Raw genomic sequence first — 26,004 nt, forward strand, 5'->3', positions numbered from 1 at the left:
ATCGCAGACCTATACCCTTGAAACAAGTAATACATTACATGTTAATTTAAAATAAATAAGTAAATAAATAAATATATAAATAACAACCCCAAAAAAAGAAGGCTTTCCTGTGTATTTCCAGTTCTTAACTATGCTACTTATGGTTGAAATGCAAAGAGCTGAACAACCAGCTAAGCTTGTGTTTGTGGGAGGAAGGGATAACTTTATGTATAATGAAACAATTTGCCTTCTCAAATTTTTGTTTTAATATTCTACTTTAACCTAAGGAAATGGTTCTCAGTATGGATTCCTCATAAACCCAATGTCCTAAATGCCTCAAAAGAAAACGCATGTAGTACTCCAGATCCACCATCCCAATCAGATCAGCTCCTCTGTCTTGTCAGTTTTACAATAAGGTTTAGAGTTCAGAATGAAGAATGGAAAGAAATTCCCTTTTAAATAAAAGTAATTTGACAAAAATCTTGTAAGACAGTGTGAGAAGAAACCAAACACTTATGATAAACACTTATGATATGCTTTCATAGAAAGCAAAAAAAAAAAAAAAAATTACAACAATGAAGAGACAAGTCACAATCTAAAAGGTATCTGCTATATATAATTGGCTAACGACTGGCATCTAGCATATACAAACACAGTAAGACAGTGTAACAGAAAAATGAGCAAAACTCTTAAACATGCCTTTACAGTAAAGCAGTATTACTGGCAAATAAACATACAAATTCTACAATAAGAAGGAAAACAAACATTAAGAGTACAATGTGATCCCATTTAACACCTCTTCAGAGAGGCAAACACAAAAAGAAATCTGACAATGTTAAGATTTGACAGGGATACGGAGCACAAGGAATTTTTATAGACAGTTGTGGCAATGTAAATTAGAGGAAAATATAACCTAGTGAAGCCAAGATTCAGCATTTTAACTCAAGGTTACCCTGGAGAAAAGTTTGAGTATGTATAACACCAGAAGACAAATACAAAAATATTTGTGGCAATATTGTCTGTGATAGCAAAAAATGAAAAAGATCAGCAATACTAACAGTGAAATATATAATTAATCTGTGCTATTTAAACAATAAATTCAATAGTGAAAATGAGTAACTTAAAATTAAATGTATTAACATGAATGAATCTTAAAACCAAAGCTCATGGGGTGCCCGGGTGGCTCAGTTGGTTAAGCGATTACCTTTAGCTCAGGTCATGATCTTGGGGCCATGGGATCGAGACCCACATCAGGGTCCCTGCTCAGCGGGGAGCCTGCTTCTCCCTCTTCCACTCTCCCTGCTTTTTCTCTCTCTTTGTGTCAAATAAATAAAATCTTTAAAAAAAAAAAAAAAAACCCAAAGCTCGTAATAATACATGCAGGATTTCATTTATAAAAAGGTCAATGGGCAAAACTAAATACGTTACTTAGAGATATAAATTTATGTATAAAGCTGTAAAGGGAAAAAAAGGGAATGAATAACAAAATTCAGGGAAAGTGCTGCCTCTGGTAAGAAAAGAGAAGAACAACATGAATGGAGAAAAATATAAAGAGTTTCAAAAGTTCTACTAATACTCTTATTTCTTACTCTGCGTGAGGGGATATAGAGATAAAAGGAGCAATGGGCAAGACAGACTTTTTTCTTCTAAAGAAAAGAATTACCAGAAAGCTATTAAAAAGGCTCTCACCAGTGAATGGGAAAGATGGTACATAAGAAATTGAAATATAATAAAATTTCAGGATGCTACTGGAAGTAAAAGCAAACACTAGAATGAAACCTTTGGTGCTAAACTTACCCAACTAACAGTCACTAAGAAATGGCCTTTAAAAACAGCATATTAGCTAGAGGGTGTCCTCTACACCAATATTTCATGGAAAGACAATTATTATCTAAAGGATATTTTATTTTATTTATATTATATTATTATATTTATTTTATTTTATTCAGCCTATTTTATTGTCCTAATATATGTAAATTCAGAGGACAGAAGGCAAACGGTTTTACATACTTAACATGAGTAGGCCTACCTGGGGCTACCATAAGATCTCTACTGAATGAGAGACGAGGGAGGCCTTACAATTACATAGGGGACTGGAAAAAGGGAGAAACAGTCACTAGCACTTAAATTAAGCATCATTTTCCAGAAAAAAAAGATATGTGAGACTCTTCCTTACAGAATGTTGTAATACCTTTCAGTACACTAAACATTTAACTTAAGTTGTGCTACATGATTAATACTGACTACTCTGGCATGGGAGATCAATAAATTATCTAAAAACTTTACATCCTAGGGCGAAGGTATATTTAAGGAAAAAAAAAAAAGCCAACCAGTTTCCAATGTTCAACTCAATCAGGATGTAGGCTCTTCTAAGTAAATGTATTCATTAGAATACTATATAAGAATATCCAAAGTAAGTTATTACCCAAGTCAAATTCATAATCCCACCACTTCACTTTTCAGAGAACTTTACCAAGAGAAAAAGAGTCTTTTACTAGAAAATGCTTGTTGCCTAGAGAAGAAAATATCCATTGTTGTAGCTTTTGTACTTCATACATCACATATGATCAGTATTTTCCTCTAAATCAAAGTGGAAAACTATAATGAACAATTAGCAAGAAATGAAATCTGGTAAAGCTGTTTTACAGAGGAGTGATTCCTAATATTCTGCTTTTGTATCATGTATTAGAACAATAAAAATATTCATTCCTAAGCAAACACTGATCTTTATTTTTTTTTCTTTGCTGAATGCTCCAGAGCCAGATAAAAGAAAATATACCAGTCTGCTCACTTTCTACCTTTTAAACAGCCTCCTTCTGTACAATATTCATATTAAAGCTCAGCAATTTCAACCATATTGTTTAAAAAAAAAAAAAAGACTCCGTTTTGCTCGCTTACTAAAATTTCAGATTATCTTCAATCCGAGGACTTGAAACAACTTAGTCATTGGGAAAAAGAACACATCATCTTAAGCCACATATATCTGAAATCAAAAGTTAATGAACAATTCTCTATAATCAATTAGGGAGGACCAGAGTATCATGATGAAATTAAAAAGGTGATATTTTAATTAACACCAATTCCATTTGGTCAGTTAGGATCTTACAATTAGATATCCCACTTGTATTCTGACCCTGTCTTCCCTTCTGATTTAGTACAGGCTAAAGCAAAACGGTAGGCAAAAGGAAAGAGATCAAGATCATTCACAAACAAATGAATCCAGTCACTACATTTATTTGGCTATTCTTGTCACAGCAGAGAATTCTGAGTTTAAAAAGAAAAAAAAAAAACTACCTTGCTTCTGACACTAGAAAAGGCAAAATACTATAACATGTCAATCAACAATTATATTACTCAGGGAATACTATCCCAGCTAGCTCAATTTTCAGATGATATGGTTAAGTAAGATATATTGTAAGCAAAATGATTTTCTAGTTGAGATAACTTTTAACAATCACTAGGGATAACTTTTCTTAAATGTACTTATTTCTATTCCCACCTCCTTAGGAAACAGATCTTACTGAACAAATCATTCTAAGCAAGAACTTAGCATATTACTGGCTCAGTATTATCTTTCTATCATCTTACTCAGTAATCACATTCTACTTGTCCAATAAACCTATACTCCTCTAAAAAGGTAACAAAGCAGCCAAAACAGGTTTCTAAACACTTAACTTAGAGAAGAATAGTTTTATACCTAGACCTCAGTCCCTATTTATTCTTGTTTTTGATACGATTCTAAGGTATCCATACTCATTAACGATACAGTGGAGACACCTGGCAGACACCATCGTAACCAACTAATCAAAACTAACATCACCTGTCATGGCACACACTGACATCACGTGCCTTCTAATGAGCTGCTCTGAGAAGAGCACAGCCTCGCTTCTGAGCTACCCCTGCCAAAAATACATTACCTGAACCTAACAAGGAGGAAACATCAAATAAATCAAAACTGAAGGATAATCTGTAACTGGAATGTCTTTTTTTTAATGTCAAGATCATGAAAGAAGAAACGACTGAGGAATAAAATAAAATAAAAATAAAGAAGTCTAATAAAGAGACATGACAACTAAATATAACACATGATCCTAGACTGGACACAGTATCTACAAGGGACATTAAGGAGACAAACAGTGAAATGTGAATGCTGCCTGTGGATTAGAGGCAAAACTGAATCAATGTTAACTTCCTGATTTTGATATCTGGACTGTGGTTACATGGGAGAGAGCCCTAGTTCTTGGGAAATACAACAAGTGACAGGACATCATGTGTGCAACTTATCTTCAAATAGTTAAAAATGTCAACAGCAAGGAGGGCACCTGGGTGGTTCAGTCGGTTAAGCATCCAACTCTTGATTTTGCCTCAGGTGATGATCTCGGGGCGCGGGGTCATGGAATCAAGCCCCCCCGCCCCCCAACCTTGGGACTCTGCACTCAACACGGAGTCAGCTTGAGATTCTCTCACTCTCCCCTCTGCCCCTCCCCTGGCTCATGCACACAAGCAGGCTTGCTGTCTCTAAAGTAAATAAATAAATCTTTTTTAAAATGTCAACAGTGAGGGAGTTGAGTAAAAATATAGAGGAGCTCTGTGCACTATTTCTGTAACATGTAAATTTGAATGTCTAAGTTTTTTTTAAAGGACGGTGTTATGTTGTATGCAGAATATAGTTAATTCTCTAAAAACAGATTACCACCCAGGTCAGTTCTGCCATACTGCTATAACATTTGTAAACAATTGCAACATGCACAAATTAGCTCACCCATTAACTGAAGTACTCTAAAGACAGAAAATATTAATACAACAAGAATCACAAACAGAATAATCAGGTCAACTCTCAAGGCGAATTCACAGATGTACCTGCATGCCATAGCAAATCCCAAGGACAGGCTTGCCAATAGTGAATATCGCTGGGTCAAACCAGGGAGCATCTTCTGCATACACAGAATTAGGTCCTCCAGAGATGATAACTGCACTGTGGATTTAAGGAAGAGAGTCAGTGAAGAATCCACTAACTGCTCACTTTTATCCCGAAGTCCATGCCCTCTCTCCCTTGAAGCACTGAGGGAGACTCAGTACAGATGCAAAGATTCTGTTATGTTTCCAGTATCCTGTAGCAGATCCAGCCTCCTACACAACTCAATCACCTGTACTCTGCTTCACTGCAATGTGTGAAAGTCCATCAACTCAACATTCGCTTGTTAATAAGTACAAACTTCAAATACATAAACACTAATGTTTCTAGCTGTAAAGGTTTAGCATGAATTTGTTTTGTCCTCTGCATTAACGAAGGAGAAATGAAAATTCTAAATGGAGACAGAGAAAACAGGTCTTCCGGGAAGCAAGGAGTAGAGCAGGTCTAAGGAAGACCCTGGATGACACAGAATATAAATAACCTAACTTTGTCGCTGAAAACCTATCCAGCACTCCCAACAGGTGTACTTGAGACCCAGGAAAAGAAGCTGATATATGAATTTTGCCCATATGTCATTCTCTCAGAACCCAGATCAGTATTCTAACTTAAATAGATTATAATTTATAGAGCATTCTATGGGTTAACTTGGGAGTCAAACTATTACGAAAAGTCTCCAAACTGAGGCCTATGCTCTTCACGTGGCCACTGACAGATCTAATCTGGTCCTCAGCATACACTCAAAGGATTGAGAACATTTTAGTATTACGAATTTTACATAAAAATCCAGATTTCTGGGTTTCCTTTAGGAAGATGGGGAAAATATCTAGCAGCACTTGACCTTCATTCATGGCTACAAACAACTGGAATCACAGAGAGACCTGAACCTTCAGACTACTGCTCCCCAGTCTGCCACACATGCCCTCTTATACAATAGAGGCATACCTACGCTCATCACTTAATCTAAAGTATCCTCGAACTCATTTGAGATTTGAGTTTTGCAGGAATCCTGATTTATCTACATTCCTAAAGGACAATGCATTTTAATATCTAACCAAAATCTTACAAATTTAGGCAATTCACTTTATAATTAGCAGCTGCTTGCCATATAAAAATGCACAAACTAGGGGCACCTAGGTGGCTCAGTTGTTAAGAGGCTGCCTTCGGCTCTAGTCATGATCCCGGGGTGCTGGAATCAAGCCCAGCATCGGGTTCTCTGTTCAGCGGAAAGCCTGCTTCTTCCTCTCCCACTCCCCCTCTGCTTGTGTTCTCTCTCTTACTGTCTCTCTTTCTCTGTCAAATAAATAAATAAAACCTTTAAAAAAGCATACACACATGCACAAACTACAGGCTTGTAATACATCTAGAATGATGTACTAGTCAAATTCATAAAAATTATTCAGCAAGATTGGACATTTTAAAAAAAATATAACAATTCAAGTGAGTTCAAAGGCCCCACTCTTTGAGCTTTGTATTGCTAACTTGAATTATGCTATTCATCATGTTTGTTAGTCTATCTCCTGCAAAAGAAACTAAAGACAACCAACTCAGATGATAAATGTAACATCTTTAAGATAACAATCCTAAAAGGGTGTAGTTAGCCTTAAGGGTAGATATGCAACTCAGGTCTTTAAAAATGCATAACCTAAATTCCCTAAAACATACTTAATAAACAAGACCTCTGAATTTCAGTATATTATACTTAGTTTTATAAAAGATAACCACCATGGGACTGCCCAGCATCCCCCATTAATCTGCTAAACAACTCAGGACTGTAAGATTCTTAAGACTATTAAAAAGAAAAGGGAATGGACTTAGTGAAGGATGAAACTCAAGCAGTACTTAAGCCAATTATGAAAATTCTTATCTCAATAACTCTCAAGGAAAGCTAATCACTCTTTCTGAGTCTTCTAGTTCTACCCTGCAATTATTTTGAAACTAACTTGCAATTACAAAGCCAATAAAGCCACAAGGCATTCCAGGTAGGAATTTTAAGCAGGTCAAACTTCTAAAAACAAGTAGGTTAAGAGGTCTCTCCTCTCATAATACTAATATTCTAGGAAAAGGATGATCAACTAGGTATCTTAGCAGGCAGGATTATAGTAAGCAAAGCCACAGGGCTATAGTTCCTACACTCCTACACAGAAAGAACCCAAGCAGAACACAGAAAGACACAAGCAGGACCTAGGAATTGTGTATAATCAGGTGGTAGGAAAAACAATTAGCATTCTATTGCCAAGTATTTGACTACTTTATTCTTTTTTTTTTTTTTTTTAAAGATTTTATTTATTTGACAGAGAGAGAGAGCACAAGCAGGAGAGGGAGAGGGAGAAGCAAGTTCCCCACTGAGCAAGAAACCCAATTCAGGACTCGATCCCAGAATTCTGGGATCATGACCTGAGCCGAAAGCAGAGGCTTAACCATCTGAACCACCCAGGTGCCCTTTGGCTACCTTATTCTTAAACATTTAGCCTGGCTTAGTCTGCTGAAGACTTTTTTTTTTTTTTTTTTTTTTTTTTGAGTGAAAGGAATGAAGGAGCTTAGGTATGACAGGGCCATTCAGAATTCTCACAGTTTTTTGATTCCCTAAAACTGGTTCTCACTGGCAAACATGAGACAGTCGCATTAGAGAAGCTCAAGGGTCCCTTCTTACTTTAAAGAGTCTACAGTTTAAAAGAGACGACTGTTTTTAACTGTTGCCTTAAGACTACGACACAGTTAAATTTCAACCTGTCTTTTCTGCTTTCCAATTCACTCTATTTCAGAAACAAGAATCACAGGATAAACAGGTCTATGAAGCCTTTAAATGTTAACCATTTCTCTAATGGAAAAAAATTATGTTTTTGAGAAAAATTAAATATACTATATTTGGGAAGAAATAGAGCATTAATGTTTAAGACCCAATTAAAGTTACAAACTGCAGCTGTTTGCTTTTGATAACACTCTAATAAACAAAGAGCATCAATTCCATGAGAAAATGCATAGCATTAACCAGAAATTGTTAAAGGAAGAAACTAATATAAGTTGGCTATCATTTTGACTAGTTCTGAGTATGTAAGTTATTGAATTAGACCTTATATTAGACTTGAGAAACCTTTATAATTTTAGAAACTTAGTCTCCTGGGGGATGCCTGGGTGGCTCGGTCCTTAAGCCTCTGCCTTCGGCTCAGGTCATGATCCCAGGGTCCTAAGATTGAGCCCTGCATCACTGGGCACCCTGCTCAGCGGGGAGCCTGCTTCTCCCTCTCCCACTCCCCCTGCTTGTGTTCCTTCTCTTGCTGTGTCTCTGTCAAATAAATAAATACAAACTTTTAAAAGAAGAAAAAAAGAAATTTAGTCTCTTGGGATAAGAGGCAAAAGAGACACAGTGAACACAGAATTCTTCTCATTTAGGTATTCTGGCCACTGTATATATTCCTTTGGTCAAATGTTCTGGGATGAATGAATGACCATAATAGCCAAATACAAGTCTGACCCAAAAAGCCCAAAAAATATAAAATATTCAAATGAGAAGTTCTTAAAACTATGCAATTAAAACCAAGGCAATCTTTTTAACTAAAAAAATTTCCTTTAATTTTGTTTTAATCAGAACTATAGAAGAAAATTTTCTGTAAAACCATTTCATGTCTTATTTTCATATAAAAAATTCAGTGACCAGGGCACCTTGGTAGTACAGTTATTTAAGTGTCTGACTCTTGGTTTCAGCTCAGGTAGTGATCTAATGGTCCTGAGACAAAGCCCCAGGTCAGGCTCCACACTCAGCATGGAGTTGGCTTAAGACTCTTCTCTCCCTCCCTGCCCCACCACCTCTCCCCATTCCTACCTCAAATGCACCCTCTCTCTCAAAATAGATCTTTAAAAAAAAAAAAAAAAAATTCAGTGCTCAAGCAAATAAAAAATTCCACAATCTAAGCTCAATCTCATAGAAAATAGAAGTGAAAGGGCTACCGGAATCCTTGCTCTTTTATGGCAAATGCTGGGGTTTCCAAGGGAAAGATTTCTGACTGCACAAACAGTTCTCTCACTCTTCGATCTATGACTTTCCCATACTGGGCACCAGCATCCAGAATGACAACAGCTCCTTCATAGTGGTGGCAGCCATCCTTAAGGTCTCCTCCAGCATTCTCCAGCTGCAAATATTAAAGAAAATGTCCTCTTAGTTATATAAATTAGAGCCCCTTTTAAAAAAAGTGGTCACTGTCAGCTCCAAAAACATACAGAACCAAAAAACTATTAACTTATACATATCCGTTCGTGGGCATACACAAACACTTTAATGAAAGCCAGCGTTTACTGACTATGTAATATAGTCACTTTATGTATAAAAGCATCTTAGATATATTATCTAACATGGTAGGCATACAACCCAGCTATGCCAAAATATAGTCCTATTTTATGCCTGCTATACTGGCATTATTACTAACAGGGCCTCCTTTGAATCTCAAAAGCATCCTAGCTTGAACCATGAATTATATATGGTCACCCTATATAACAGTCACAGCATTCCTATGAGGGATATACTGATGAGGAACTGAAGTTTGCTGCCAGAATATAAGCATGCTCAAATTCACTTCATCAGGATTTTTTTGCTTTACCAGAGGAAAAGGCTATATATATACAGATATATATACACACACACATACATATATGTGTATGTGTGTATATATCTATATCTATGCATCCAACCCATAACATTAGAATTTTAAAAAGGTTTTTTAATCTTATCTCTGTCACCTATACATCGATAAGGCTTTTCTGGAAAGCAATTTGGCAAAATGTAAAATTTTTAATTATGTGTGCTGGAATAGTTACCTGGAACTAGCTTCAAATTATTGTAAGAGTAGGTAGATGTGGATGAAACAAGACTGTTTGCCTATGCACTGAAATCACCAAAGCTGGATGATACATACAGTCTTCATTTCAGCTAGCTTCTACTCTGTTTTTGTACATTTTACATAAGACAAAACTTTAAAAACATGTATGTACTCTGGAAAAACACTTGCAGGAAGCATATAATCTAATCCCATTTTAAAATATTTCATCAACAATGTATATATACAAGTATGAAGAAAAAACATAAACAGATATACACAAAAATATTAACAGCAGTTGTGTCTAAGCAATGAGTTACAGGTGAACCTACAATTTTTCCTTCTCATACTCTTCAGTATGTTTTAAATGTTTACAATTAACATTTTTGGGGATCCCCCCTCCAGCTGTAAAATTTGCACATAAAAAAGCGTAAACCTGTCTTTCAGATACTTACATATCTGAAATCTGAAATTATGTATCTGTAGCCATGCCTCTTCCTTTTCGATTTATGAGAAAAAATAAATGCAGACCTCACAACATCACTAACATTTCTGCTACAGTAATGAAAAAAGCAACAATCACAGCTATCTTATAGAGGACGATTTGTGAGAAGATCCGAACCACAGGCCAGAAAGAACTACTCTGATCACAACCATATGAATACTGAACAGTGTAGAAAAATCAGATCACAGAAAGAAGTCCATTAAATATATCAGAGTACAAGAAATGCTAAAACTTTTTCCTTTCAAACCTTTGTCCTTAGTCTACACACAAACGCACATACTACTCTTTAAAGAATTTATCTAAAATTCCTTAATCTTAATCTATTTTTTTTTTTATAAAGAATAGAAAGTGTTGGGGTGCCTGGATGGCTCAGTTAAGTGTCCAACTCTTAATCTCAGCTCAGGTCTTGATATCAGGATAGGGAGGTCAAGTCCTACAGGGAGCTCCATGTCTAGTGGAGGAAAAGAAGGCAGGAGGAGAAGTGGGGAGCAGAGCAAAGAAAGAAAGTTTTGGGGAGCCTGGTTGGCTTGATCGATGGAGCACATGACTCTTGATCTCATAGTTGTAGTTTGAGCCCCATGTTGGCTATAGAGATTACTTAAAAATTTTTAAAGAGTGTTTTTGAAGGACTACTTTGTTAGTATGTAAATTTCTCAGATTTCAGTTCCTTTATTACTGTCAAAGTTTTTGCCAAATCAGTACAACCTGTTTTTGTTTTTTACATTGTAGGCAGAGTTCTCACTTTGCATGATTCTGACATGAATAAATTTCAGTTATCACAGTTTATATCAAGGTTAGTTAACTAATATCAGTCTGTAACAAGGCTCAAATTTCAGTTACCATATATTAGCTGTAATTACACTAAGTACAAATTTCGCTATCAGCTCTTCAATCCATAAACCACCACATAAATAACAAATATGATGGTCAATGATCAATGTGTCCTTTCTTTTAGAGTTTACTGCAATTGGATACTAGAAAACAAATAGCCAGAGAACAGCTGTATTAACTACTTGTTGCCCAGTGATAAATCCACATGACATTTTACACCTATGAATAATCCAAAGTGGGGGTAGACCAACAAAAATGAAAGTACAGCAAAAAAATGAAAACTTTTACACTGGAAGTGAAATATGAATCCACTGTGAATGAAGTTACAGAAGAAATTGCGGGCCATGGCAGTGCTGACACTGCTGTGGTTTGAGTGCCTCTAAATGTGCAGCCAGAGGAACTTCGTTAACTTATCAATTATCAATGGACAAAGCAACTGTGATGAAAAGGATTACAATGTCCCAGAGAAAGTAACTCCAGGAAAATCCTTCACATTAAAGAAACTCTTGGAAGGGCGCCTGGGTGACTCAGTTGGTTAAGTGTCTGCCTTTGGCTCGGGTCATGATCTCAGGGTCTGGGATCAGTTCCCACAGTTGGGAGCCTGCTTCTCCCTCTGGCCCTGACCCCACTTGTGCTCTCTCTCTATCAAAAGTAAATAAATAAAATCTTTAAAAAAAAAAAAAAAAAAAAAAACTCTTGGACATATTTCATGACATTTCAATCGTAAAGAATAAAAAGTCAAAAGCCAACAAGGCATAGAAAAGATGCAAAGGAAAGCACTATTCAAACTACTCTTGATTCATATTTCACAAAGAAAACAATTCTCACTGTGTTTTAACTTATACTAAACAGTTACAGTATTTTATTTCTCTATACTTGTATAATTAACAGGAAGATTTAATGTTTTAATGAAATATTTGAAAGGTCGCAAACATCGTAATCTTTCCACTGATTAAAATTGCTTTGCATGATGAGCACCCGGGTGGCTCAGTTAGTCATCAGAGACTTTTTTAAGATTTTATTTATTTATTTGAGAGAGAGAGTGCACAAAAGCAGGGGGAGCAGCAGGCAGAGGGAGAGGGAGAAGCAGGCTCCCCGTGGAGCAGGCAGCCCAATGTGGAACTTGATCCCAGATAGGAGCCAAAGGCAGATGTTCAACTGACTGAGCCACCCAGGTGCCTCTAAGCATCCAAATCTTGATTTCACCTCACGATGTCATGATGTCAAGGTGGTGAGACTGAATCCTGCAACGTGCTCTGTGCTGGGCAAGGAGCCTGCTTAAGATTTTCAGGGTGCCTGGGTGGCTCAGTCAGTTACACGTCGGACTCCTAGGGTCAGCGCACGTCATGATCTCATAGGTCGTGAGATCAAGCCTGCATCAGGCTCCACACTCAGCAAGGGTTCTGCTTGAAGATTCTCCCTCTGCCCCTCCCCCAACTCTTCTGCATGTGTGCAAATGCACGCGTGCACATGCACATGCTCTCTCTCTCTCTCTAAAAAGAAAGAAATAAATTACTTCTCCTGGTTTCAGCTTGCACAATCATTTTTATGGTCATTCTACTATTATGTAGTGAAGACTGTTGTCTGTATTTCTTTGAATCAACTTATTTTTACTTAATTGAATTTTTAAAGAAAAACATAACTGTTTTCTCACCAGTTTTTGAAAATGTTCAATCATATGACATCAGAGGTCATTGAGGAAATACTGAATCCTTGGCACATTCTTTCTACCTCAGCCATCAACTTGCCTATCTGGCACAAACTTCAACGACTCAGGGGGAAAAAGCAAAAAGGTCACCCGTAACGTAAGCAAAAGTTCCTTTCCCTCAAAACCTAGACTCCATTTACTCCTACTTCAGATTTATAAAGTTTGATAGACTTCCAAACCTTAACAGATTAGAAAAAGGACCCTAATGAGAAAAGAAACTGTTAGTCACTTCAATAGTAGAGATAAACAAAATTCAACACTACACAACAGAAAAATCTATTATGTATACAATTAAAAAGTAAACACAGGGATACCTGGCTGGCTCAATCTGTAGGGTACGCAACTCTTGGTCTTAGGTTGTAGAGGTTACCTAAAAATAAAATCCTTAAAAGAAAAAGAAACACAAAAGCCTAAAAGGTTCACACCCCTCTCAACTGACTCAAGTCATCATAATAAAGTAAATAATGGGGGTGCCTGGGTGGCTCAGTCTCTAGGCGTCTGCCCAGGGTCCTGGGATGAGCCTTGCATCTGTCTCTCTGCTCAGCCAAGAGCTTGCTTCTTCCCCTCCCAATCCCCCTGCTTGTGTTCCCTCTCTCGCTGTCTCTCTGTCAAATAAATAAATAAAATCTTAAATAGATAAATTTTTTTTAATTTTTTTAAAAAGTAAAAGATGTTCATAAACGTAACTTTTAAGACATTAATAAACAATATTAAGAAAACAAACCATATCAGTACCCTAATTTAACAAATAAGGCAAAAGAATCTGACAGATTATCCTAAGATGGAGATGGAATCATTTTGGGATCTTCCTGAATTTCCATGTATCACTGAACAACTAGACAGCAAAACCAAAAACTAAATGACAATTTATCTCCCCAAATCAATCTGGTTGGAATAAACTACCATTATTACAAACTGCAGTGTAACAGCATTTGGGTGGGAAACAACCCAGTTTCACTGAATAACTCTGAGAAAAGAATTCCAAGATAGTCAAACAGGTACTCAGTAAAAAGCACAGGGGTCAGGGCGGCAGGTGGCTCAGTCAGTTAAGTGCCTGACTTTTGTTTTCAGCTCAGGTCATGATCTCAGGGCCCTAAGATTAAGTCCCAATTTGGGATACAGACTCAAGTGGGGAGTCTGCTCAAAGATTTCTCACTCTGCCCCTCCCCCTACACATGCACACTCTCTCAAATAAATAAATAAATCTTTATTTTTAAAAAAGAAAAGAAAAGAAAGCACAGGGGTCCATTCAACTACAGCAGTTGCACTGGGAGAAGGTGTGCATACCCAATAGTACAATGGGTAGCAGGAGACCCAAAGTAAGGCTTAAAGGGATGGAAGGAGTTTAATCCCCATGAACCTCCTCAACTAATGGACCAGGTTCCCTTCTAGAACAAGGCTCACAAATGAGGACCAACTGCTAGGGGCAGAATCAAAATTAAGCAGGACAAGGGCAAGGAAGAAGGAAATAGAAGGGTCAAACTAAAATAGCTGGAAGAGGGGCGCTTGGGTGCTCAGTCACTAAGCATCTGCCTTCAGCTCAGATCATGATCCCAGGGTCCTGGGATTGAGCCCAGCATGGGGCTCCCTGATCAATGAGAGGCCTGCTTCTCCCTCTCCTACTCGCCCTGCTTGTGTTCCCTCTCTCCCTGGCTAGTTCTCTATCAAATAAATAAATAAAATTAATTAATTAATTAATTAAAATAGGGGGAAGAATTAGAGCAAGGAATCCTCAGAAAACAAGCTGCCATAACTTTAACGGAGGAGGGGGCTCTATAAAGCCATAAAAGTTATCTGAATTGAAATTGCTTCTAAAAACTCAGCAAAATTATATTCACATACAAGAGAAAAAAATTTTAGAAGTCAAATCCCATACAAAGTTACTCAAAATAAAAAAGAGAGAATAAGGAATAAAAACATCTCTACAAGAGCAAGCCAAAAAGGGAAACAACAGATCAAAACTGGAAAGTATAATTTCTAAGTGAACTAAAAGATATTAAGAAAATTATACGAGGCATAAAAGATTATGAATCAAAATTAGACTATGAACCCAGAATGACCAATCTCAAGAGTCTAAGAGTCTGTTTCTTGGTTTGCCTTTCTTTTTTCCCCTTTCGCTCATTTGTTTTGTTTCTTAAATTCCACATAAGAGTGAAATCGTATGTATTTGTCTTCTCTTATTTTGCTTAGCATAATACTCTCTAGCGTCATCCACATAGCTGCAAACGGAAAAATATGGACTGCTTCACAAATTTGCGGTCATCCTTGCACAGGGACCATGCTAATCTTCCCTGTACCAACATATATCCTTAACAAATTACTGGGCTTTAAAGAAAACAAACCTTACAATATTTTGGATAAAAAGCACACATGCCTCATAATTCACTCAACTATACATTTGTTGTGTGTACTTTTCTGTATCCATATTTTATTTTATAATAAGATTTTTAAAATAAAACAAAAAGGAACTAACATTTACTTCACACCTAGTATTTCATGTGCTTTACATATTATCTTATTCATGATATGTATTTCTATTTTACAGATGAAGAAAATGAGACTAACTGTATCCCTTGCCTAGGGACACAATGGCAGAAGCAAAAGGTAAATGTAGGCCTTTCAAACCCCAAAACAATTAACACTATAGAATTAAAGTGGGTAAATATTCACTATATTGGAAGACTACCTTCAAAGTTATCTTAATTTCTAATATTTTGGTACTTAAAAGAAGTAAGCTTTAATACTTTAGAAAGTTTGCTTACATGAATGAGATAATATTCTGCTGATGTCTGAGAAAAGTAGTATTACCCTATATAAATGATTTTGGAAGTTGAATTTCATCAGTACTAAACTTATTCAGGTATTTGCTCTTCAAAAAGACACTTTAGTAAACTTCAGTTGCCAAAATAAGTTTTAGGATTAAAAGAGATTTTAAGACACCCCCCCCACCACCACCACCACACACACACAGACATTTTAGTCATCTGAAATACTCAACTACCCAGAATAATCCTTTCATTTCCAGAAGGCGACTGGAAGTAGCATATTTACTTATTTAATCTCACCATACCTATAACTCAGGAAAAATTACATTTTCTTCACAGAATTATCTAACACCTTAGGTACTTTAGAAACATCAACAAACTTCACTGGAGGTTTTTCTTTTTTTTTTCTTTTTTTTTAAATTAACATATAATGTATTATTTGCTTCAGAGGTACAGGTCTGCAAATCATCAGTCTTACACAACTCACAGCACTCACCACAGCACATACCCTCACCAATGTCCATCACCCAGCCACCCTATTTCCTCCCACCCCCTTTCACTCCAGCAACCCTCAGTTTCCTGAGATTAAGAGTCTTCTTTATGGTTTCTCTCCCTCTCTGGTTTCATCTTGTTTCATTTTTCCCTCCTTTTCCCTGTGACCCTCTATCTTGTTTCTCAAATTCCTGGCATCAGTGAGATCATATAATTGTCTTTCTCTGATTGACTTATTTCACTTAGCATAATACCCTCCACTGAAGGTTTTTCTTAAGAAACTATCATCTCACATACAACACTGAATGAAGTTGGAGCCTTCAATTAAAGGGCTAAGTCAAAGAGTTAGACTCTCCAGCTCTTGACCTTATCATATGTTTGTGTTCTACCCTTTTTTTATTTTTGAGAAATTCTAAACCTACAGAAACCTACAGAAAGGTTGAAAATATGGTATAGGGTGCCTGGCTGGCTCAGTCAGAGGAGCATGTAACTCTTGATCTTGGGGTTGTGAGTTCAAGCCCCACCCTAGTTGTAGAGATTACAAAAAAAAAAAAATAATAATAATAATAATAATAATAATAATAAAATAAAATAAACTCAAAAATATTTTAGATTTAAATAAACTTTAAAAAAAGCTATGGCACAATAACCCCCCCGTCCACCTAAATTCAACAGTAGTAACATTCTGCCACATTTGCATTATTTCTATCTATATATACTTCTTCCTCTGAATTACTGGAAAATAAATTATAGATATCTCTCTTCCAAAAAACCTTCGCAGCATGTACTTACTTCCTACCAACAGAGACATTCCCTTATATTACTACAATACACAATCACACCCAATAAATTTAACACTAATGGTATCTACACACGAATTTCCTTAAATGTCACCACTAATGTCCTTTATGGTTTTGTTTTGTTTCATTTTGCAGACTGTAGAGCGAGAGCACACAAGCAAGTGTGGGGAGGGGCACACGGAGAGAGAGAAAATCCGGAAGCAGACATCCCCATCCATTGAGGGTGGAGCCTGATCCTAGGACCTTGAGATTATGACCTGAGCCCAAATCAAAGTCTGCCACTCAACCAACTGAGCCACCCAGGTGCCCCTGGCTTTTTTGTTTTGTTTTGAATTCCACAACCCTATCAAAAACCACAGACTCTATACTCACACTGTCATGTCATTGTCTCCTTTAATCTAGAACTATCTATTCACCTTTTTACAGTCTTTTAGGACATGGACATTTTTTTAAAAATTCAAATCAGCTTTTTGTAGAATATGCCTCAACCAGGATCTATTTGCTGCCTTATGATTAGATTCCAGACAAACTTTTGGCAACGATCTTACACTGGTGATATAACTATGCCTCTTCCTAATAAAACACAATGGCAAGGACACAATGTCATTTTGTTCCACTATTGATGATCCAGACTTTGATCAGTTCATTAACAAGTCTATGTGCTTAAAAGTTAAAAAAAAAAAAAAAAAATCTGATTTTAAGTCTTCCCCTGCTTAAAAATCCTACAATGATTTCCCCTCAGAATAAAGTTCAATTAAATCCAAAATACCTTCCAAGCCCTATAAAGCCTTGATCTAATCTTTAACCTAAATTGCTATTTAAACACCCCCATGATCCCACAGAGGGTAATGTCCTCTTTAGCTGAAAAATCCCAACATGGATAAATCAATCTCAGACATGCCAACTGAAAGAAGCCAGACATCTCTAAAATCACACTATATCTTAAATTTTCTATTAGCTCAGTGACACAGCTGTCACTGCCATGGCCATAGTTATGTACAATTTGACATAAAATCCCTCAAGGGAAAGAGATTCCCTGGAGTCTCAGAAAACTTCCCTTAAAGCAGAAAGATGCCCCAAGGATTAAGCAAAAGAAATATAGCTGAGCTTGGCTGAAATTCATCTAGAATAGATATTCTGAAGCTTTATATAACTCACCAAGTATGTCACTTCTCTATGTATTCTATAAACACTGAGCAAGACCCCTGGAGAGTATAGTGGCCTCTTACCCTAGTAGTATCACTGGACAAGTGCACCCCTTTAACATTTAAAAACCACTTGAAGGAGGACTGAATTCTGGTTACTACCTAAAAAACTTCCATTGACATCTTCTGGTAAGATCAAGGAAGTACTAGCACCAAAACTTGCAGAATGAGTCATCAATGGCCTGGAAAAAAATTCCAGAAGTAACTGAGCACTCTCAAGAAATGGTGAATCATCAAAACTCTTGATGGCATAGAGATGTGTGGAAAAACAGTTCTTAGACAACTCAGATCAAAAACTAACTTAAAAGTGTCAGACTAAACATGCAGAAAGCTTAAAAAATATCAAAACTAGTTCATATCTTTTTAATTGTACATGGTATATAATTCTCAAAAAAGTCTAAATCTTTTATGATATATATAAAAAATTCTAGGTGCAATTATTGAATACAGGTGACAGTTATGTAGCAGTTCATTTTATGTATATGTATGTATAGGAAAGAAGTTTGACCACATGCTTACATCTGTTTAGCTGGTTAGGAGCTTTATATTTAAAGCCTTTGCTCTACTTAGGCATGTTTTTTAAACAACTTTTTTTTTTTAAAGACTTTATTTTTATTTATTTGACAGACAGAGATCACAAGTAGACAGAGAGGCAGGCAGAGAGAGGAAGGGAAGCAAGCTCCCTGCAGAGCAGAGAGCCCAAATCGGGGCTTGATCCCAGGACCCTGGGATCATGACCCGAGCCGAAGGCAGAGGCTTTAACCCACTAAGCCACCCAGGCGCCCCAACTTATACATGTTTTTAATATTCTATATGTAACATTGTATCATTGGCCCTAATTCTTCACCATTCCCTATATCCATGCCATTCCTCATATGACTTTGCAGTTTATCTTGTTTTAGGCAGAATGTATTTCCTCACTCTTGACACCGCGCTCAACCATGAGATTTGTTTTGACCACTATAATAAGGGCTGAAATGGTGATTCTACTTGCATCCTGTGCGTCTGCCATTATGAAAACACCATCAACCTAGTAGTCCCAATAGACAGGTGACAATAGTGGAGCTCAGCAATGCTGAGCTGACCCACAAACCTGTCAGCACTAAATTAATTCACATGTCCTTCTGAAAATTTTTAATACCACCTAAAGTGAAATTTTACAAAAACTGTTTAACACCAAGGCATCCATGGCAGGTTCTCAATCTGTAACATACTATGATTCTGCTTTCCCTAGCCATATATAGTAGAAATACTTAAGAATACAAGGCAAAATTATTCAAAATGGCTATAATCATGCTTAGCTCTCTATGACCTTGTCCTTAAGATACACATTATACTGATTCTCTAGCTTTAGAAATTTAAAATATAAATGCATACTTATCTTTTTTTAAGGGGGTAACTAATAAAGGAAAGACATCAGGGAAAAGGAACCACTATTAATTAACCTCTGGAGAGGTAGGCCTGGTGAACCCAAGATTTACCATACCAGGATAATATGCCTCACGAACAGAAAGAAAAGTTCTTATAAAACACCTGAAAATAGTTTTTATATGCAAATACTGCACTAATGCCAAGGCTGCATTAAGAAAGAAAGAAAGAAAGAAAGAAAGAAAGAAAGAAAGAAAGAAAGAAAGAAATTCAAAACCCAGCCTTATTAAATCCCAAGTGCTTCCAATTCTGTTTTCATCAGCTTTACTGTCAAATTATTTTTTTTTTATTTATTTCAGAGAGAGAGAGTGCACAGGCTTGCATGCAAGCAGGGGGAGGGACAGAGGAAGAGGGAGAGCGCGAATCTCAAGCAGACTATCCACTATGCATGGAGTCCAACACAGGGCTCAATCTCATGACCCTGAGATCAGGACCTGAGCAGAAATCAAGAGACGTTTAACTGACTGAGCCACCCAGCCACCCTCAAATTATTTTTGAATTTAAAATTCAGATTGTTATTATTAAATAAAGAAGTTGTTCATTCCTACTGGTACATGTTTATAAAGCCAATCTAAAAGTAGCCTGTCTGCCCACAAACCACATCCTACTTCCATTAAAATACAGCTGAACAAGGTACTTTTCAAAATACCCTTAAGGACAAAATATTATGATGCAATTTTTTTTTTAAAGATTTTATTTATTTATTTGACAGACAGAGATCACAAGTAGGCAGAGAGGCAGGCAGAGAGAGAGGGAAGCAGGCTCCTCGCAGAGCAGAGAGCCCGACGCAGGGCTCAATCCCAGGACCCTGAGATCATGACCTGAGCCGAAGGCAGAGGCTTTAACCCACTGAGCCACCCAGGCGCCCCGTATGATGCAATTTTTTTTTAAGTTTATTTTACTCTACCAATGTTTATCTCTTCTAGGCATCAAGATTATTATAACCTAAATATTCTAAACTGTACAAAATAAAAATACCAAAACCTATTAGGGTCTATCCTCTGACCCAGTAATTCCACTTCTAGGTTTATCCAAAAGTAATGAACATCTATGTCCACAAAATCTGGAAACAGTCCACATGGCCATCAACATGTGAATGGAATAATTCTAGCATATCCTATAGTGGAATACTACACAACAATAAAAATGAACTACTGATACAATAACATAGATCAATCTCAAAAACATTATGCTGAGTGAAAGAAGCCAAAAATCACTATACGGTTCCATTTATATAAAGTTCAAAGCAGATAAAACTAATGTCTGACTATAGAAATTGGAACAGTGGTTGCTGCTGAAGGAACCAAGGGACATGCAAGAACTTGGGAGTGACAGAAATGGTTTTTATCTTGACTGGGGTAGTGGTTACACAGGTATATACATTTGTCAAAATTCAAATTGTACACTTAAAGATCTAAACAATTTGCATATGAACATTTTACCTCAATAAAAACAAGCAAAACAAAATACTTACTAGTGACCTTTTTCAAACCATGTGTCTCCACAAACTGAAAAACAATGTTACAATAAGCAATTGTTTACCCTCAGCCTTCAGGAGCACCAGATGGTAGAGCCCAGCCATGGTGTCAAAAACAAGGCCAAACTTCAAATCTAAGAGCCACTCCATTACAAAACCAAAATCTACCAGGTTAAATCCATTTAAGTGGATTAAGCATCCAATTAACCGTCTATTAAAAGTTTATACTTTTATTCCTAATTACCTTTAATTTCCTTTTAAAAGGTTATCTCCTCAGACTAACACTGTAAGTCTGGTGCCTTATTTCATCCAATCAGATGTCAGGAGTTGGGAGGACCATATCTCACAGTTCATGACAATAATGCAACAACATGAAAATGCTATAACTTACATAAATTATAATTTATATAAATTATAACTTAGGATCTCACAACAAAAATGGATCAAAGACTTAAACATAGCTAAAGCTACAAAGCTTTTAGAAGAAAACATAGACAATTATACAAGATTTAAGGTCATCAGTAAATGCTCCTAGGAGGCAAACTATAAAACAGACTCTTACCTATAAAGAACAAAAAGGATTGCTAAATGGGAGGGTGAAGGATGAGCTAAATGAGTGATGGGTATTAAGGAGGCACTTGTGATGAGCACTGGGAATTATACATAAGTGATAAAACACTAAATTCTACTCCTGAAACTAGTATTAGGCTATATGTTAGCTGGAATTTAAAAAAAAAAAAAAAAAAAAAAAAGAACTTGGTGGGGGGGGGACGCTCTTTAAATGAGATACCAAAAGACAAGTGACAAAAGAAAATAAGTTGAACATCAAAATTGTAAGCTTTTATATATCAGAAGACACCATTAAGAAAGTAAAAACCCAGAGAATGGCAGAAAGTATCTGCAAAGCATATTTCTGTTAAGAAACTTGTCACTAGGGGAGCCTGGGTGGCTTAGTGGGTTAAATCCCCTGCCTTCGGCTCAGGTCATGATCTCAAGGTCCTGGGATAGAGCCCCACATCTGGCTCTCTGCTCAGCGGGGAGTCTGCTTCCCTTCCTCTCTCTCTGCCTGCTTCTCTGCCCACTTGTGATCACTGTCTGTCAAATAAATAAATGGAATCTTTTACAAAAAAAAAAAAAAAAAAGGCTATTAAAAAAAAAGAAACTTGGGGCACCTGGGTGGCTCAGCAGGTTAAAGCCTCTGCCTTCGGCTCAGGTCATGATCCCAGGATCCTGGGATCGAGCCCCGCATCAGGCTCTCTGCTCAGCAGGGAGTCGGCTTCCTCCTCTCTCTGCCTGCCTCTCTGCCTACTTGTGATCTCTGTCAAATAAATAAATAAAATCTTAAAAAAAAAAAAAAGAAACTTGTCACTAAAATAAAGAACTCTTATAACTCAATAAGAAGACAAGTAATCTACTTTCAAAAATCAGCAAAGATTTGAACAGACATTTCCCCCGAGAAAATATACAAATGGACAATAAGCACATGAAAAGATGTTCGGGGCACCTGGGTGGCTCAGTGGGTTAAGCCTCTGCCTTTGGCTCAGGTCATGATCTCAGGGTCTTGGGATCGAGCCCTGAGTCGGGCTCTCTGCTCGGCAGAGAGCCTGCTTCCCTTTCTCTCTCTGCCTGCCTCTCTGCCTACTTGTGATCTCTCTCTCTGTCAAATAAATAAATAAAAATCTTCAGAAAAGATGTTCAACATCATTGGTCATTAGGGAAATGCAAATCAAAATCACAATGAGATACCACTTAATACCCACTATGATGGCTATAATCCAAAATACAAGTGTTGCAAAAATGTGGAGAAATTAGAACCTCATGCACTCCTGACAGAAATGTAAAATACTGCAGCTGCTTTGCAAAACAGTTTGACTATTCACCAAAAGGTTAAATATAGAATTACTACATGACCCAGCAATTATATCCCTATGTATATACCAAAAAGAAATGAAAACTTATGTCTACACAAAAACTTGTACAAGAATATTGAGAGCAGGGGAGCCTGGGTGCCTCAGTGGGTTAAAGCCTCTGCCTTCAGCTCGGGTCATGATCCCGGGGTCCTGGGATTGAGCCCCATATCAGACTCTCTGCTCAGCGGGGAGCCTGCTTCCCCCTCTCTCTCTGCCTGCCTCTCTGCCTACTTGTGATCTCTGTTAAATGGATAAATAAAATCTTAAAAAAAAAAAATATTCATAGCAGCATTATCCATAATGATTATCCATATCATTATCCATTATCCATAATACCATATGGATAATACCATAATATCCATAATGATTATCCATAATACCCAAAGAGTATAAAAACCCAGTGTCCATCAAATGATGAATGGGTAAGTAAAAGGTGGTATATCCATACAACAGAATATTATTTGGTAATAAATAAGGTACTTAACACATGCAAAAGAAAGATGAACTTTGAAAACACTACACTACATAAAAGAAGCCAGTCACAAAAGACTACTTACTGCAAGATTCTAGTCATATAAAATGTTCAGAATAGGCAAATCTGTAGAGACAAAACATATTAGTAGTTGCATAGGGCTGGGAGAGAAAGGCAGGCCAGGAAACAGGAGGACTGATTGCTAAAAGGTACAGGATTTATTTTGGGGGTGATGAGAATGTTCTAAAATTAACTGTGGTTGATGGCTGTACAAATCTGTGAGTACATTAAAAACAACTGAACTGTGCCCTTTATACAGCACAACTTTATGATATAGGAGTATCTCAATAAAGCAGTTATAAAAATATTTTTTTAAGAAAAGTAAAGAGTGGAATCTAGGTGGTATACCTAAATGCTGACTAAAATTTCTTTTAACTTGTCAGTTTGAAATTTTTCAGAAAATGTTAAAGGGGGAAAAATTACAGCATTAAAAAGTTTCACTATTACCAACAAACATACAAAAACAATGATTTATCTGTAAGTATTTTTACATTCATCTAAATTTTCCCAAATTAGTTAGGGATTCTTCATCCAAAATTTGTTCAAAGCTGCATTTTACAATACTGGAGTCTTAGATTTATATTCATAATGAGACTTAGAGGATAAAAATTACTTAAAACTAGTTCTCCCCAATTACAGACAAGGTGAAAGTGATTTAAATTTACATAGATCTCATTTAAGTTTTAAGAGACAAAAAGAATTCTGTCCTCCTGTGACAAACAAGAATAACAGAATTTTGCAGGTCCAAGCAGCTTTAAAAGTTTGGGGAAACATCCCCTGCAAATGTTATGGTAGCTTAGAGCAGATTATTTTACCTGTTGGTCAATTTCAACAGTGCTGGTTCTTACCTTTTAGAAAACAAGTAACTTGACACTCAGTTTTTAAGAATTTCATAAACTCTTAGTATAGTTACTAATTCAGAAATAATTATTCTAATATACACATTAGGATTAAATTTTAGCCAAAGTTTAAATAGATGTCACTGTTGAAATCAAGATCCAAACTCAGGGCAATATGTGCTCTATAACTGGAGTGACCATATGGCCCAGTTTGCCAGGACTGTCCTAATTTACAAGTTATTCCCACACCTATCCATTTATCTCAGAGTCTTAATTTTTTAAGATGTTAATTTTTAATCTATGAATAACTGCATTAAAGTAACATAGGATGGGGTTTGTTACACTTTCACTTTATACTCCCCACCTTCTAGTTCTGCAGAGTACAGGTATAATGAACACAAAGTTCTCACTTCTAACTTCAGGTTCAATCTGAAAGCCAACCACTGATATCCCATTTCTTTTTCCAGATCCTTTCCTAATAAAATGAAGTACACTTGGACAGGGACATCTAAGGGTAGATAATCCAGCCTTGAGTGCCACAGCCATTGGTCAGCTTGCAAGATGCACCAAACCTCAGGCCACCATCATCTGGTCACTGGGAAATATGAATAAGGCATCTGTAAAGTATATGTTCCTGTGCATGATGTCCAGAGAGAGTAATTTGAGCATTCTTGCTACAAGAGTTTTGCCATTTATTTACTATATTGTATAAAACCACAAGTATTTCTTTTCTTTGGTAATATTTTATTTTACATCAATTATCATTAATTTTTAGCAATTCCTTTTATGTTTAAGTGCCCCAGCTTAGACAAAGAATTATAAGGTCACACTACTATAACCAAACACCTTGCTCCCTATGACATTATAATGTACCATATTAGGGAATGCACACACAACTATATAAAACATCTCCTTGGTCCTCAAAACAATGACCGTGAACCTGTGGCAAGGGTCCACCACTAGAAAACCAACTAACACCACATTACTACTATAGCAGAGCTATTTTTTTGAATCACTGTGATTCTTAAGACAATACAGAAACTTTTCTATTTCACAATAAGAATGAAAAAGGTATTCTACACAACCCAGAATTATACATGCTATACAAAGATTCAAATTTCTATGAAATGATTACTTTTCTGTTGATTCACAAAGATCTTCAGAATTATGTTTTATCCCTAAGGACTTTATTCATTTTGAGTATCTAAACAGTCTAGGTTAGTAGGAAACATGAAGACACACTGTAAGCACCATGACAGAGGTAAATTTTATTCTTCTGTATAGCAAATAAGTATTCACGACATTAAATAGCATCCTTTGAAATAGGAATTATTAAACAGCCTTTTAAAAGTATCAAATACATTTGAACAAGTCTACATTTTAAAAAAAAATACTTAAAAGACAATTATCTTCCCTAAGTAACAAGTTGGCCCAGATAAAGACAAGGCTATCTGAGGTTCCTGGAGGAATTTCAAAACCTTCCAAGTCTAACAGGAAAGAAAAAAAACTATTTCTTCTGTCTGTAACAGCTCTTACATTCTAGATGAAGATTTTTTTTTTAAGGTGGGGGAAGGGAAAAAAGACAGGGAGGTAAGTGTGAAGGGGAAAGGGACAGACTCTCTTAAGCAGGCTCCCTCCCCAGCGCAGAGCCCGATGAGGGGCTCAATCTCACAACACTGAGATCACAACCTGAACCGAAATCAAGAGCCAGACGCTTAACCAACTGAGCACCTAGATAAATATCTTAATATCTGAACAAAATCTGAAGCAGGAGAAAAAAAAAAAAAAAAAAAAACCTTTGGCCTTTAAA

General features: G+C 36.5%; 1 protein-coding gene across 1 annotated transcript in view; it reads right to left on the minus strand.

Moving 5' to 3' along the window:
- LOC111149383 (guanine monophosphate synthase) overlaps positions 1-26,004 on the minus strand; it is a 103,758-nt gene that overhangs the window by 72,399 nt on the left and 5,355 nt on the right. Inside the window, exons 2-3 of the mRNA XM_022506405.1 lie at positions 8,840-9,021; positions 4,840-4,954 (exon numbers count right to left, since the gene is read on the minus strand). Coding sequence (XP_022362113.1) covers positions 4,840-4,954; positions 8,840-9,021 — 297 coding nt within the window. The remainder of the gene's footprint in view (positions 1-4,839; positions 4,955-8,839; positions 9,022-26,004) is intronic.

Source organism: Enhydra lutris, unplaced genomic scaffold (assembly GCF_002288905.1).
Source record: "Enhydra lutris kenyoni isolate GAN:26980312 unplaced genomic scaffold, ASM228890v2 scaffoldscaffold2, whole genome shotgun sequence".
In the NCBI taxonomy this organism is placed as follows: domain Eukaryota; kingdom Metazoa; phylum Chordata; class Mammalia; order Carnivora; family Mustelidae; genus Enhydra; species Enhydra lutris.